The sequence below is a fragment of the Heloderma suspectum genome, chromosome 9, assembly GCF_057233095.1.
Source record: "Heloderma suspectum isolate Gila_16-S chromosome 9, 16-S_ref, whole genome shotgun sequence".
Classification (NCBI taxonomy): domain Eukaryota; kingdom Metazoa; phylum Chordata; class Lepidosauria; order Squamata; family Helodermatidae; genus Heloderma; species Heloderma suspectum.
The window spans coordinates 22,548,374-22,562,839 of NC_139466.1; the positions used below are offsets into that span (position 1 = coordinate 22,548,374).

General features: G+C 39.3%; 1 protein-coding gene across 20 annotated transcripts in view; it reads left to right on the forward strand.

Moving 5' to 3' along the window:
* DIAPH2 (diaphanous related formin 2) overlaps positions 1-14,466 on the forward strand; it is a 503,126-nt gene that overhangs the window by 89,017 nt on the left and 399,643 nt on the right. For all 20 annotated transcript variants that reach the window (XR_014784817.1, XR_014784816.1, XR_014784813.1 and 17 more), the window contains 6 exons: positions 3,969-4,087; positions 7,936-8,052; positions 9,415-9,533; positions 10,414-10,478; positions 11,250-11,354; positions 13,435-13,764. Coding sequence is in view for 10 of the 20 variants with exons in the window: in XM_084813816.1 (XP_084669942.1) it covers positions 3,969-4,087; positions 7,936-8,052; positions 9,415-9,533; positions 10,414-10,478; positions 11,250-11,354; positions 13,435-13,764 (855 nt within the window). In the remaining 10 variants the exon portion in view is untranslated. The remainder of the gene's footprint in view (positions 1-3,968; positions 4,088-7,935; positions 8,053-9,414; positions 9,534-10,413; positions 10,479-11,249; positions 11,355-13,434; positions 13,765-14,466) is intronic.

Sequence of the window (14,466 nt, forward strand, 5' to 3'; positions counted from 1 at the left end):
AGTAATCACATACATTCCGGGTAGCATATATAAACTCAAGACTGCAATTGAAACATTTTGTGTACAAGATGCCTGCTGCATCCTTTTCCCATGTCCCAGTTTGAATATACAAGTGGGACCTGCAACAAAATATTGCAGTGCGGAGTGGTCCTGTTCAGTGTTCCAGCTTCTTCAAGGATACTCTATTTTGTCATCGTCATCCCCCCAGCTGTTTTTGTAGTTTGCATACCATGGGTTATCTCAAGCCTGCTGATATCTCCATCTTCTGTGTGGATGGTGTTGCATTTGGAGAACTGGGTTTGATTTTAGTATATATATGATATGATGGAGCTAGCACACTTCTTCAAGTCATTGCATTCACCTCCAGTTCCATTTGTTCAGATAAATGATGTGGATGATCTATGGATGAAATTGTGTGATGTGATGACACAGTTGTGTGGCATGAAATGCTCCATTGTTTACCTCTGAATACTGTGTCTTCCCCATGGCAAAAAGGGAGCCACCGTGCTACTTTATGTTGTGCCTCTCCAGCAGTTAACAAACTGTTCACAGGAAGTTATTGGGATACTGTATACTTGCATCAAATTGTGACTGGGTACAAAATGGCTTGTGACAATAACAGTTATATAAAAAACATATCCCACTCCAGCATATTTATATGAGAAAAGTAGCATAGAAAAATAACAGGTTTTATGACTGAAAAGTTAGAATAGTTGTTTACTACAGAAGCAAAGAAGGGGCCGCGGTGGCTTAGTGGTTAAGACGCTGAACTGCAGACTGGAAGGTCGGCAGGACAGCAGTTCGAGGCCCGAGTGCCACGTGATGGAGTAAGCTCCCGTCTTCAGTCCCAGCTCCTGCCAACCTAGCAGTTCGAAAGCAAGAAATTGCAAGTAGATAAATAGGTACCGCTTCGGCGGGAAAGGTAACAGCGTTCCGTGCACCTCGGTGTTCAGTCATGCCGGCCACATGACCACGGAAGTGACTTTGGACAGCGCTGGCTCTTCGGCTTAGAAATGGAGATGAGCACCACACCCTAGAGTCGGACACGACTGGTTGGGGACACCTTTACCTTTTTACCTTTTTATAGAAGCAAAAGGTTTACTAAAAATACGGCTAAGAAAAAAAACATTTTTTTGGCTATAAAATTATCATTGACTTGAAAAGTAAAATTATATATTGTCTTTCTCAGTGCAACAGGGCAAGCTTGATTGGATTGCAGTAAATTCTAATTTTGAAAGATCATATAAGGATATAAGACCAAAAAACCCCTGTTGGTATTTAATTTATTATCTTCCTTGCATTATATAAAGTCCAATCAGGATAACAAGTTAGTAGTCAAGTTCATTTCCTAACCTTTGGCTTAATTTAGATTTTAATTTGAATGTTCAGTTAAGGGTCCACATTTTAATAAAGGAATATAGAAGTGTAAAGGGAAGGTGATAGGTTACTGCAGATAATCACTCACTCACTCATTTAATAAGCAGGAAATGAGTAGGTCTGATCAATTCCAGACTGGTTGTTGGGGACAACTATTGCACAGCCAGCTAGTGAAGCATCATGACTGACAGATGTTCACCCTTAATTAAATCTTTTATTACACAACTGCAGGGTCTCTCTTTTTAAAGCCTTGAAATAAGTATAACTTGGTGTTTTAGTTAAAAAAAAATATGTGGGGCAAATTGAACTAGTTATTAATATTTGTAAAGGTAGTTTTAGAGCATAAGGCTTATTGAGGTGGAACTAAGTTTATGTGCTTGATTGAAATTAGGGTCTCAATTATATCCTAACTATGTAAGTATCTATCTGTAAAAACTGAAATGGAGGGCTGATCCTGACGTCCAGTCTGAGAGCTGGATTGCCTTTCTGTGCCTTTTATTGAGGTTAACATCAGTATAAACCACCAGCTAAGCTTTACTTGTCAACAGGAAAATTTCAGAGTTAAGTAGATTGCATATATTTGCAAATTTAGAAAGAGAAGTTAATATTTCTGATTTTCCCAGTTGCACTAGAATTCATCGTAGACCAAGGTCCAATGGGCTTTATTGTAGGTGACTCTTGCTGTAAAAGCATCATGAGTGTATAACATGTTTATGTCATATAAATTGTTTTTGTTTATGCTAGTATTTACATAACATTAAATTGTTTCATTTTGTCTGCAAGAGGTTTGCTGACTTAGGCATATGCTTAATGTTGCAGATATCCTTATATATCTTTCTATTATCTGAAAAGGTGATGAGAGGTTCTTATTGCTGCATGGTTAAATGACTTATGGTCCTTTGATTTAGTTTATTCTCTTGCTATGCAAATCAGATAGTCATTATTCGATTCAGTGAGTTCTGTTCTCTCTGGCTAACTGTGGGCTCCGCATTGCTGACATTTTTGTTGTAGGCGCTACGTCTGGTCATCCTACTTCTTCTGTTATCGTCTTTGAATGTCCTCAGTTGTGATTATCGAATGTCTTTTGAAAGCTACAAGATAAAAGGGATCATAGTAAAAGAACTTCAAGGTGATATATTAATCCCAACAATCTCTAGTGTGGCATGCTTTAAAAGTTTGGATTTTTTTTTCTCTTAAACCCCCCCAATTTTTTTATGCATGTGCTTTTAATGTGTTACAGATAAATCATCTAGTATTTAAACGATAGCTGCACTTAGGAGAAAATGGTTCTATGTAGATGTAGAAGTACTATATAAAAACCAGACTTCAAACTTGTCATACTGTTCACCAAATGTATGTTTAAATGATACATACATTGTAATTTGCTGGAGGTATTTTGCAGTCATAAACAAAAGCTGGTTAAAATCAACTACTAAACCAATCTGGAATTCTTAACAGCCAATAATTATTCACAGTTAGCATTTAAGTAAAGGAGTAATATAGCTGCACCACATAGCCAACAGCATTTTAGAGCATAGTACCCTTCAACCATTCTTTTGTACATTTAGTCAGGGTGTTAAAGAATAGTTAGAGGAGTAGATATGATTCTTTCGTCTACCGGTGGGGTAGGATTCTGATTCATATTAGTGTGACTCTGAAACCAGAGGATTGTTCTGAATTTATGCAAGGTATAGGTTTGATCCTATACATCCACCCTGTAAGTGGAAGACTTGCATCTTGTAGGATCCATCACTGGAAGTGAAAGGTATTTTTGACATTGAGTGCCACCCCAGCACAGAGATTCATCTTGAGTAGGCTTGAGATATGAATTTGATATAGCTAATCTACTCATAGAATTTAAAACTTTAAATACCATCAACACCATTCTAAATATGGTCTGCTAAACTGTAAGCAGCACATGCAAAGAGCTTTGTGATCTGGATAGAGAGGTGCCACCATTACCTCATTTGAATGAGAACTGATCAAATTGAGATTGGAGGATTATGTGGATATGTGTATGAAGACTATGCAAAGGAAGATAGCACTTTATAGGGTTTTAGGTTGATTTTCCATGGAAAGGGCAAGGGCAAAATTCCTTCATTGGGCACACTTCTTGGAATAGACACAATTGTGGCAGCAGAGAAACAGCAGCAATTTAAACAGAATTCTGAACACGCCATACTTGGGACTGTTGTGCTTGAATATATCAATGTGCTTTATTCAGATGTTCTCAATATTACAGATAATTTGTGTTAGAATAGCTCAAATCCTTTAAGATGTTTCTTGACTGTTGTACTGGATCAAGTTTCTATTTTGTCTAGAAAGCTTTGAATTGTTTATGCCTATAAAATAATGTGATAATTATTGTCATACTGTCACTTTGACTCAGTCTGTACGTATCATATTGTGGTGAAATATATCAGTCTTAAACATACAGAGGATGGAAATGTATCTGCAACAGTTCTTCTGTTTGAAACTCAACATACAACTGGTTAGCTATGCTTAGTTGTACAGTAAGTATAGAAGAGATGGAAGTATGCCAATTAAATAAGTTTTAAGATAATTATTTGATTTATTTCATGGAATACTAGGATCTAAAAGAGAAGGAGAATGAAGAACTTGATATTCAGTTGAAAGTATTTGATGAAAACAAAGAAGAAGACTTAATTGAATTGGCTCACCGCCTCAATGACATCAAAGTAGAAATGGAATATCCTTTTTAAAGATGACATTGTTGTCCATAGAAATGGATGCTAGCAGAAAAAGGCATGGTTTTGGAATAAAGATGAGTTGATTAGAGAGCTTACAGAAAGAGGAAAACACTAGTAGAAGCTAAGAATAATGTAGAATCTTTTGACAAATATATAATGGAATAGCTTTAGACAATAAAGCTAGCTACTCTAATCTCATTATTTGGAGTGTGTGTGAAGTTGTAGAGGATGAACAACTAATACATGTGTTGACATCATTACTTAAAATTGAGCACAAGCCAGTTGGGGGGTGGTGATAAATCAGTCAAACACACATCAAACTTTTATTGAAACTTTCTCCCTTGATACTAAACATGCACAGTTAATGGAACAAATTACTGTTCTTCAGCTAAAGGGTATAGAGAGGAATTTCTGTTTAAGATGATTGTTTAAAAGTTCTGGAGATAAAATATAAAGGAGACTAGATGCCTAAGAATTGGATGTTGTACATTTCAGTCTTGCCAGTATTGCCCCCTTTGGTTTGCCAAGTCACTATGCTACAACGACAGTAGTAGTCACACCTGGCAGAATTCCCAGTCCCCAGTCCTCGGAACCCCCCTTGGCCGGTCCTTTCAGTGATTCACACACCCGCTCCCACTTTCCAATTTTGTTCCAGTTTTGTTTTCTACTTAGCTGTCCCTTTTTCAAAACACATGCCTTCATTATCTCCCCGCCCCAATTTCCTGCTTTTCAGCACACTGTCAACTCTGGCCCACAAAAAGCCACCTATCCTTTTTTGTGTTCCTCTCTCCATTCGTAGATCATAATGCCCCTTGTTCCATGTACTGTGAAGCTTTTTAGAGCATGCCCTCCTACTGCTTGGCCCTTCCTTGCCTCAGTTCCCATCTCTCTTTTTCTCAAGTATTATTCTTAATGTATTCTTTCAGTTTTTCCCTCAGTTCACTGCTTACTCTGTATCCTTCCTTCCCCCCTCCTTGTCTTTGGGCTGCATTTTCCTTAGCTTCCCTGTGTTTTGGGACTTCTTTTCAGCCTTAAACCTGCCTCCGTATGTGGTGTAATCGTTGTGAAACTGACGACTTTCCCCTTCCTCACAGTTTCATGTGCAAATTAACATTTTGTGTTGTCACATCACTAAACCGATAAGTGTTGGATGCTTCACTACCAGAAGAGCAATACGGTATAGACCTTTTTTTCCTGTCATGTATGTGTCCTGAGGGTTTTTTTTTGCCATTATGTGCTTTGATGATCCTTTTGAATTTTTTTTTTCTTTTGTAAGGATGATGTGATCTTGCTTTCTTTGTCAATTTTAATGTTTTATAAAAATATAAAAACAGAAAAATAGTTTGTAAATGCTATTGCTTTTGTTAAAAAGTTCTTGAAGGACTAAATGGCTATATGGTTAAGCATAATGAAAATGAGCCTAGTTTCCTCGCAGTCTCTGTTCCTTGACATGGTTGAACGGAGGATATTAGAAGCTGCTGCTTGCATTTTAGATGAATTACAGTTTACCATATAATCTGAACCCTAAACTGGTTAATTTTATGGTTAGTGAAAACAAGGCAGCTTCATAAACTATGGTTTGAAGTTGGCTTTTCCACTAATCATAGTTAAGATCAACCACAGCTTGTTCTGCTTTAGATTTCACAAAGGCTGCTGCTAATCAGAAGCAGAAGTGAAAGCTTCTGAACTCATTGTGGCCGTGCCAGAGAAGGAGGGGGAATATGTGCGCCCAGGGAGATGTTCTTGAAATGGTAAACTATGATTTAGCTTTAAGTCCAAACCAACTCATTAGCTTTTTATAGGTAAGTAATGAACATAACACTTATGTCCTTGCTAATAGAAATGGTTAGTTACTTGTTTTGGTCAGTTTTTGTCAATTTGTCTTTACCATATGATGAAAACATATGTGTCTAGAGGTAGTTTTGGGGTGGATGAGGGTGAACAAGGTGAGACTTAATCTAGACAAGATGGAAGTGCTGCGGTAGGCAGACTGTCTACCTTGGATAGACATTTACAACTAGTCTTAGATTGAGTTACATTTCCCTGAAGGGCCAAGTGTGCTACCTGGGGAAGCTCAGGTGATGTCCAGGAGTGCTTTTTACCAGCTTAGGTCTGCAGCTGGCATACCAGTCTATCTGGAGAGTTCTGACCTGGCCTTGGTTATCCATGCACTACTGACGTCTAGGCTGGACTACTGTAATGTGCTTTACATGGGGCTGCCTTTAAAGATGGTTCAGAAATTTCAGCTAACACAGAGTGCAGCCTCTTGAGTATTGGTGGGGTCTAGGTGATTGGAAAGTATGATACCTATACTGTACCAGTTCCACTGGTTCTTCTTCGTGGTCTCTGCACATCGCACATATGGACTCTTCACCTGTGTGGAGCCCCATTTGGGAACTTCTGTAACTGAGGATTTTTTTCTGGGACCCCCCCCCCATTCCAGTGCACATGTCCCTAGTGGGTTCCTCCCTGTTCCTTCAGTTTTCTTTCAACCACCATTGTAGTAGCCTCATAGGGAACTTCACTCATTGATCACTGTTCTGTGTGACTTTCCATCACGGTAAGGGGGTGCTCTCCTCAAGATTGCATTCCTGCACAAAGTGGTGTCTGAGTTATACTTGAATCAGGACATTGTACTCCTGGCTTTCTTTCAGTCTCCTTTTACTTTGCTTGAATTTACTCTTCATACCCTGGACTTTGGAAGGGCATTGGCTTTCTATAAATTGAGGACTGTGCCATTTCGTCAGTCCCCTTGCTTATTTGTGTGCAGCAAGGATTCCCACTGTCATTGCAGAGACTGTTGTCCTGGGTGGTCTATGCTATCAGGTTGGCATATGAATTAGCTGGCCTCAGTTCACTTGGCTCATGCCATGGCTATGTCAGTGGCATTTGGGAAAGGAATCTCCATTCCTGAATTTTGCAGAGCAGCAAACTGGTTGAAACCGTCAACCTTCATCAGCCATATCCAACTTGGTGTGTGGGCCAGAGCCGACTGCGGTTTCGTAGTTCTGTCTAGTGTCTTAAAGTATGACATCGACCCACCACCAGTAAGTCAGCTTGCTACTTGCCCAGATGTGTGATGCACTGAAACCACGAAGAAGAAACACAGTTTGGTTACCTGTAACTGGAGTTCTTTGAGTGGTCATCTGTGCATTTGCACAACCCACCCACCGTCCCTTCTTCAGTGTCAATATTTATGCTGGTACTGAGACTCTGCTTGGTTCTGAGGCTGCAGTGGGTGATCTCAAGCTGCGGGAGGGTTCCTGCCAAAAATTCCTCAGCTATAGAAGTTTCCTGAACAGGGTTCTGTGCAGGTTCAAAGCCCATATGTGTGAATGCACAGATGGCAACTTGAAGAACTACAGTTACAGGTAAGCAACCTGTCTTTGCCAGTGAATTTCTGATCACAAAGTAAATTTTAAGCTTTAAAGCAGCCTTCCCTGACTGGGTGTCCCCAAGATGTCTTGGACTACAACTCCCTTTATCCCCAGCCAGCAGGGATCCAGGGAGATTTCTGGATGCCAGTGAGGTTTTGGAGCTAGAAATATTGCTCTTTTTGTCCACTGTCATATACTGAATGGCAAAATATGGGCTTTAAGTTTGTGAGTTGTAGACAAACATTTCAGTGAGAATTATTAAAAATATTTAATATTTTTCTTGAATTGTTAGTTTGGAATCCAGAGAGATGCTTTAGACATACCCAAGGACTTGTGAGCACTAAGATTAGAGTCCAAAGCTCTGTTGGGAACATGGAACACATTTCAGGGCTCTTTGGGTTCTTCCAAAATGCAGAGTTATAATCTATTCCTGTAAAGCTATTTTGGCATTTCCTTGACATTCTTTGTACTGATGTGAATGAGGTTTACCACCTGCTGAATAACATGTTGAAAGAAACAACATCTGAAAACTACTTCCTATCCATTTTACAACATTTTCTACTCATAAGGAATGATTATTATGTCCGGTAAGTCAGCTATTTTTTGCTTTTCAGTTTAAAGTTTGGTGTTCGCGTATCAAGGTAACATTCTCCTTAATTGTGCATACAAGGTCAGGTGATCTTCTAATGAAATGACCCTTGCTGCATCCTTCTTACAAGGTAGAACATGTAGACAGGCACGTCTATCCTTAATAATCGACAGCTGCCACCACCGAGTTAATTATTCTAAATCTGGACATATGCAATCCAGATCTGTGGTATTCTTGATGAAAGCGGGACAGATCTTCCAGCTCCCTTTAAGGAACCAGCAATTGCATAAAAAAGAAAAAGAACACTAATTTCTGACCAACCTTAAACGGATACAATCTCTAAGCAAGTTCAGCAGTTATATAAATAACCGCATCCATAGTTATACCGGTGACTCCTCTGGAGGCTGAAGCAAGCAGTAATTTTCAGGGCCACCAGAGTCAAAGACATGTTCATGCTACTCCATTTTTATGATAATCTAATAGTAGGGAGGGTTAACTGGCATGGGGAAAAACAAGTATCCAATCAAATTGGATCCTGGGCTTTGTCAGCCTATATGCATTGCTCCCTTTTCTTGGATGGGGAAAAGATTTTTAAGGGGACAGAGAGTTAGGACTTTGCTTTATTAGAGATCTATTAGCAAAAGTGAGGTTATTTTGGAAAAGGGGTAAAGTAAAGGGTATATTCTTCAAAAACAAGAGAAACCAGTTGGAAACACACACACACACACACCATTTGGTTGCAGGCCTAGGGAACAATCCAGTCTACACAAAAAAAGATGGGGAACTTGTGGCCTTCCAGATGTTGGGTTCCCATCTGGATTGTTGTCTTTGAAGTGAGGCTAGTGTCAAAGTTTATCGGAACTGCAGTCCAAAAATATCTGGAAGGCCACAGGTTCCCCATCCCTGCTCTAGGCTCAATAGAACTTGGTTTCCTCTTCCCCTCAGGGAATTAGGGCATCTGTGCATGCCTTCCATATAGCCATCCAGACCTCCTCCTTGGCATGATGCAGGTTACTCATGCTCTGGAACACAGGGAGGAGCGGTTGGATGAAGATATGGGATTATCATACAGAACTCCTGTTCCTAGTAATAGTCTCTTCTGCTTCCTGTGGACGTACATTTAGGGGAGAAGAGGTAAGCAGTGTATTGATTGTAGGGGAATGCCCTGAATATGAATGTTGCACCTGTGCTGGATTGTGGCCCTAATAAAAACTAATTAACTAACAAAATAATTCAGTTGTCATATGTATGAAAATGGATGTACTCTTATTGGTTGTTAAGGGCATTGAAATGTTTCTTCCCTATTTTATGTGGAATTTATTAATTGTAAAAATAATTGTATTTTTTATATATATACTAGGCCTCAGTATTACAAGATAATAGAAGAATGTGTTTCACAAATAGTATTGCACTGTAGTGGCATGGATCCTGACTTCAAGTATAGGGGAAGGTTGGATGTAGACTTCACTCACCTTGTAGGTATGTTCATTTTAGCACTACATGTTTCAATGTTTTGGTAATTATTTAAGAACTATATTTTTATAAGATCACTGTTTGTCAGTATGGGTGCGATCCAGTCAAAGGTAAGCCATCTTAAATTCCATTGATTTTAATGATAGAAAGCAAAATCTATAGGACTAAAAGGGGCTTGGATTGTGGCCTAGGTTTTTAATCACTAGAATCCATGCCTGACATACATGTCCTATGTTTAATTGTATTAATAAACATATTCCTTGTGCATTCAGAAAATCTCTTGTTTCAGCATGTAACAAATTCTTGGTCAGGTGAGATCAGGGACTGATGCCTATGCATCAGAGCTGTAGGAGCAAGTCTAGTATGTTCAGCTTCAGCAGATTCGGTAGTATCATGCTGTGTTGTTATTTTTCTTTTGTTTTTCAATTTGTTAGTGTTTTGATACATTCTTACCATTTGTTAGTGAACCTGAATGGCAAAAATGGTAAAGATCAGTAAAGACGGGCATATGTGATTTTTTTAAATGTTACTGGACAGGAACATTTGTACCCTTTTCTCACTGAAAACTGGAGAAGTTTCAAAGGTTGATACATTTTGGTTTAATGGTTCATCAGAATTTTGGATCATAAATGCTTTGGGAGGAAAACCCTGTAATAAAACATTTTTCAGTTCGGGAAATCAAGAACTGTTTTTACCCAGTCAGCATCAAGTTGCTACAAAGTTGAATTTGAAATTCAAATTTTGGATTTTTGAAACTCTGTTGAACCTAGAAACGTTGAAGCTTTGAAAATGTTTGTTTATAGTCAAAAACAGTGATATAACTCATGTACATATTTGTCTTTTAAAGTGGAATTTATGTTAATCCTTATGGTTCGAATCCTTTTAGATAGCTGTGTGGACAAAGCAAAAGTAGAAGAAAGTGAGCAAAAAGCAACAGAGTTTTCCAAAAAGGTAGGCACAAAGGTAGTTCCTAGCACTGATAATATTTTGAAACTGTTGATCAGAGGAGATATGCCATTGATTTGTTTTCTATATTCAATAACTTGCTGTATTTTTTTTAAAAAAATCATATGCTTATTTCAAGGTTTAAGGCGCAATGTGGATAATTGGCAGCCTCTGAACTCGGAACTATCCAATGCAGGGTGGGAGGCCAGTGGAGGCGATCTTTGCCTCTGTGCTCCACCCACCCTGTCTTTCTGTTAGATGGGTGATTTCGCCTGTCTAGCAGCAGCACTTTGGAGGAGGAGGGAAGGAGACTGGGGCGGCCATAGGAAACAGGGTACTACAGTTCCCTTGGTATCCCCGCCCCCCCGCCCCTATTCCCCATCTCCACGCTGTTTTCTGAGCGCAGAGGTAGCCGGTGCTGTTTTCTCCATGCCGGCTCCTACAGGGCGGGGAGCATGGTTTCCTGGCTCCCAGGTCGGAGACGAACAATCCTATGGCCCCCCAGATATTGTTTAGGGGACATTGGATTGCTCTCTTAATGTTGCTATAACATTTATTTACATGAGATTGCAATTGTGCATGAACGTGGATGAGGCGATGGACACAAAGTTTGGAAAATTAGAGAGATACATATTTATATATATATCTATGTTTCACCAGTCTAGGAAGCCAATAGGCTTCTATTATTTTAGTAGATATATATAACACTTGTGTGAAAGTTGCAGTATTAAATTTGGAGATAGATGGATGAGTGTTTCAATTTGGTGATCATTGCAGTTTGATGAAGAGTTCACAGCTCGACAGGAGGCACAAGCTGAGCTTCAAAAGCAAGAAGAGAAAATCAAAGAAATGGAAGCTGAAATCCAACAGCTACGAACCCAGGTAATCTAAAAAGATGGACTTTACGCTCTGTCAAAATGAGTTCTAGTTTGGGCGAAGTAGAGAATTAATTTTGCTAGAATGAAAGAAAATTGCTAACAGCGTGTTAAGAATGAGTGGTAGGAGAAATGTTGCTTCAGTGTTTGAAGTGAGACAGAGTGATAGGTTCCTTCTATTCATCTGTAGATGAGCAGGTCATCTGAGAAGATGGTGTGGGCTGCTCACCTCCTACATACCCAGGGCAGAGGATGTGTAAATAATTTTATGTGGACTGTAAACACTACAGTGATTAAAACAAACTAACAGTTCTGAAAGTTGCAGCATGCCCATGAAACTTCATTTCCCACAAAAACTGCTCCTTTCATTTCAGTGAAGGTATCAGGTGTGTGTGTGTGTGCGTATGCGCGTGCATGCATGCATATATGTGTGTATGCACATATGTTCCTTCCACCTAAATGAACAGGGGACATGCACTTTGTGTTTTTATAGGACTTCAGATCAATATGACTTTGAAAAGAGATAGTGTACAAATATGCTTACTTATTGACAGTGGCTTTTGTGAGTTTTATGGCCCTTTTCAATCATTCTTTAAGCAATAGTCACTTCTGTAGCACTAAACCCCACCAACACTAGATGATCTTAGCTGCAAGGCATACAAATAAAAATGAAACACAAGACTCTTCTGTTTTTTAAGATTTTTTCCATAAGCAACTGCTAAGAGTGTATTACATGCATTTGGTTTTGTGAGTATGTTCATTTTGTTATATATTCCTTTAATGTGCTTTTTGGTTAGAAAGCTTATTTTAACTGATCTGGAAATAGGTATTACTTAAGGCATACAATGTCAGCTGTACATGAGCAATTTATATTTGATTCAGTTGCACCTAAAGGCTATTAGAGGAACTGTCTTCTAAATCTTTTGGTATTTTGAATGTAGTTGGAGATAGTTAATGGAGAAATTTTTGGTGGTTGTATTAATGCACTCAAATGCTTACTGAAAATTCCTAAGAAATACAATTTCTTTTATGCCATTATGTTAGCTGATACTTAGTGCCTATAGGATGCTAAGCATTCTAATGGACATAGAGGTAATGCTGGCTATGGTTCTCAGTTTACAGATTAAAAAAACTCCACAGAATAGATTTTGTCTCTAGTGTTGATGTTTTTAAGGGGACAGCTGAAAAATAAAGGTTTTAAAGCTTATCTATCTGTTAGTCTGCCAGTGAAAGTTCACTTGCTACAGTGGAATTTATTCTAGAAAGAGAACTCTGAGGAGTAGATTTCCAGTTGACGCCTTTTCATGCCAATGATGCTGCATTTTACTGTAAGGAGGGCATGCTGATGTTTGGGCCAGGCCCTCAAAGATCTTATGGTGTTAAAAGCTTCAATTGGTACAGATTATGAACTTCCCTCATGTTACCTTCCTAGTAGACATGAACGTTATTAAAAATCACAGCCAAGACCCAGATCTTTATCCTAATTTCCCAGCCCGTACAGTTAATATCATTTAGAAGATGGATTTTCTGAGGTAGTGAATATTTAAATATGGGAACCTTATGATGATAATTCGGTTTCAGCCAGTTGGCTTCCTTTCTAACAGTTCTTTGAATACCAGACAGATAAAAATATCTTAAACCGCTGGAATGTATTTTGTTAATGGACCTTTTTTCTTGTTTTCAAATGTCACTTCATTAATTCTCTTGATCTATTTTAATGTGAAGAATTTCTTACAGAAGTTACATATGGCGCTTAGTGCTTCTCACTGTAATGTAGTGCCAAAAATATAACCCATTCCTGTTAAATGACTCATACTGATTTGAAAATGATTTTTTCTCCCATGGTGTAAGACCACATTCTCTTTCATTATAGATTTCATCTCAGTGAAATCCTTTAATAATATGTAATAGAACACAGTTGAATGACCTTGCATACTTGAATGATCTGGGAGACATCCAGAATGTGAAGGTTGCCAGATTGCCATTTGAATTACACGTGCTAGGTTCCTCTGTTGATTGTTGTGTGAGCAGAATTTTTTCTGTTCTTCCTCGCTTCCCCTCAAATCAAAAACTTGTTTGTTTTGCAGGCTCCTGTATCTTCAAGTGGCTTACCATCAGCAGGGATGCCACCTCCACCACCCCCACCACCCCCTCTTCCAGGTGGTGTAGCCTTTGTTCCTCCTCCACCACCACCACCATTACCTGGTGCTTTACCACCTCCACCACCTCCTTTGCCTGGAGGGTCTATACCTCCTCCTCCTCCTCCACCACCACCTATGTTTGGAGGCCCTCCACCACCACCATTTCCTTTTGGTGGCATACCTCCTCTAGGAGCTGCACCAGCACTGCCTTTTGGGATGAAGCAGAAGAAAAAATACAACCCTGAAGTGTCTATGAAGAGAATCAACTGGGCAAAGGTATCTAAATGTGACATTGCAAACACTTTTCCTCACTTTTGTAATCTTAAATAGGAGAATAGCAGGGATGTTGTTCTTTAATATGAAAATGTTGGTATTTAATGTATGCCCATTATTGAGGCTACTTTTTCTATAGAGTGTCAATACATTAACACGTAAAGCTTCTTTATGGGGTGGGATAATCTTAAGGGTACTCATGTCTTGGAGTTGTGAAAACCATAGATAGTGGTATCCGTGCCTGTGTAAATGTGATTGGATCATTCCCATCTGGTGCGAGGAGACATCCATCATGGGTTAACTCCTCCCACTGCCCAAGACAAGCAAGAAGCATGTGAGCATGCTTTTTGCCTTGGTCCTGGCCTCTGTGGCCAGTTCGTTTTTTGCCTCTGCCCTGCACAGATCTTGTTCTAGTTTCTCTTTCAACAAACTCTCTACTCAGGCCTCTAATTCTCTTTTCCTATTATTTATCTCTACAAAGAGTATTTATCTCTACTGATTTTATCAGGGGGTCCATGGTATCCAGGCAAAGCTGACACCTGTGCCCCACATGATGCTGATGCCATTGCAGCAACCAACTCTTGCACAATGCAGCAAATCGAGACTGATCGCTGCAGATCCCTGCCCCCGCCCCAACGGGAAGATGCAGGATTACGTGTTCTCTCTTCTGTTCCTGCCCCATCTGAAACCAGTCAGGACATCAAC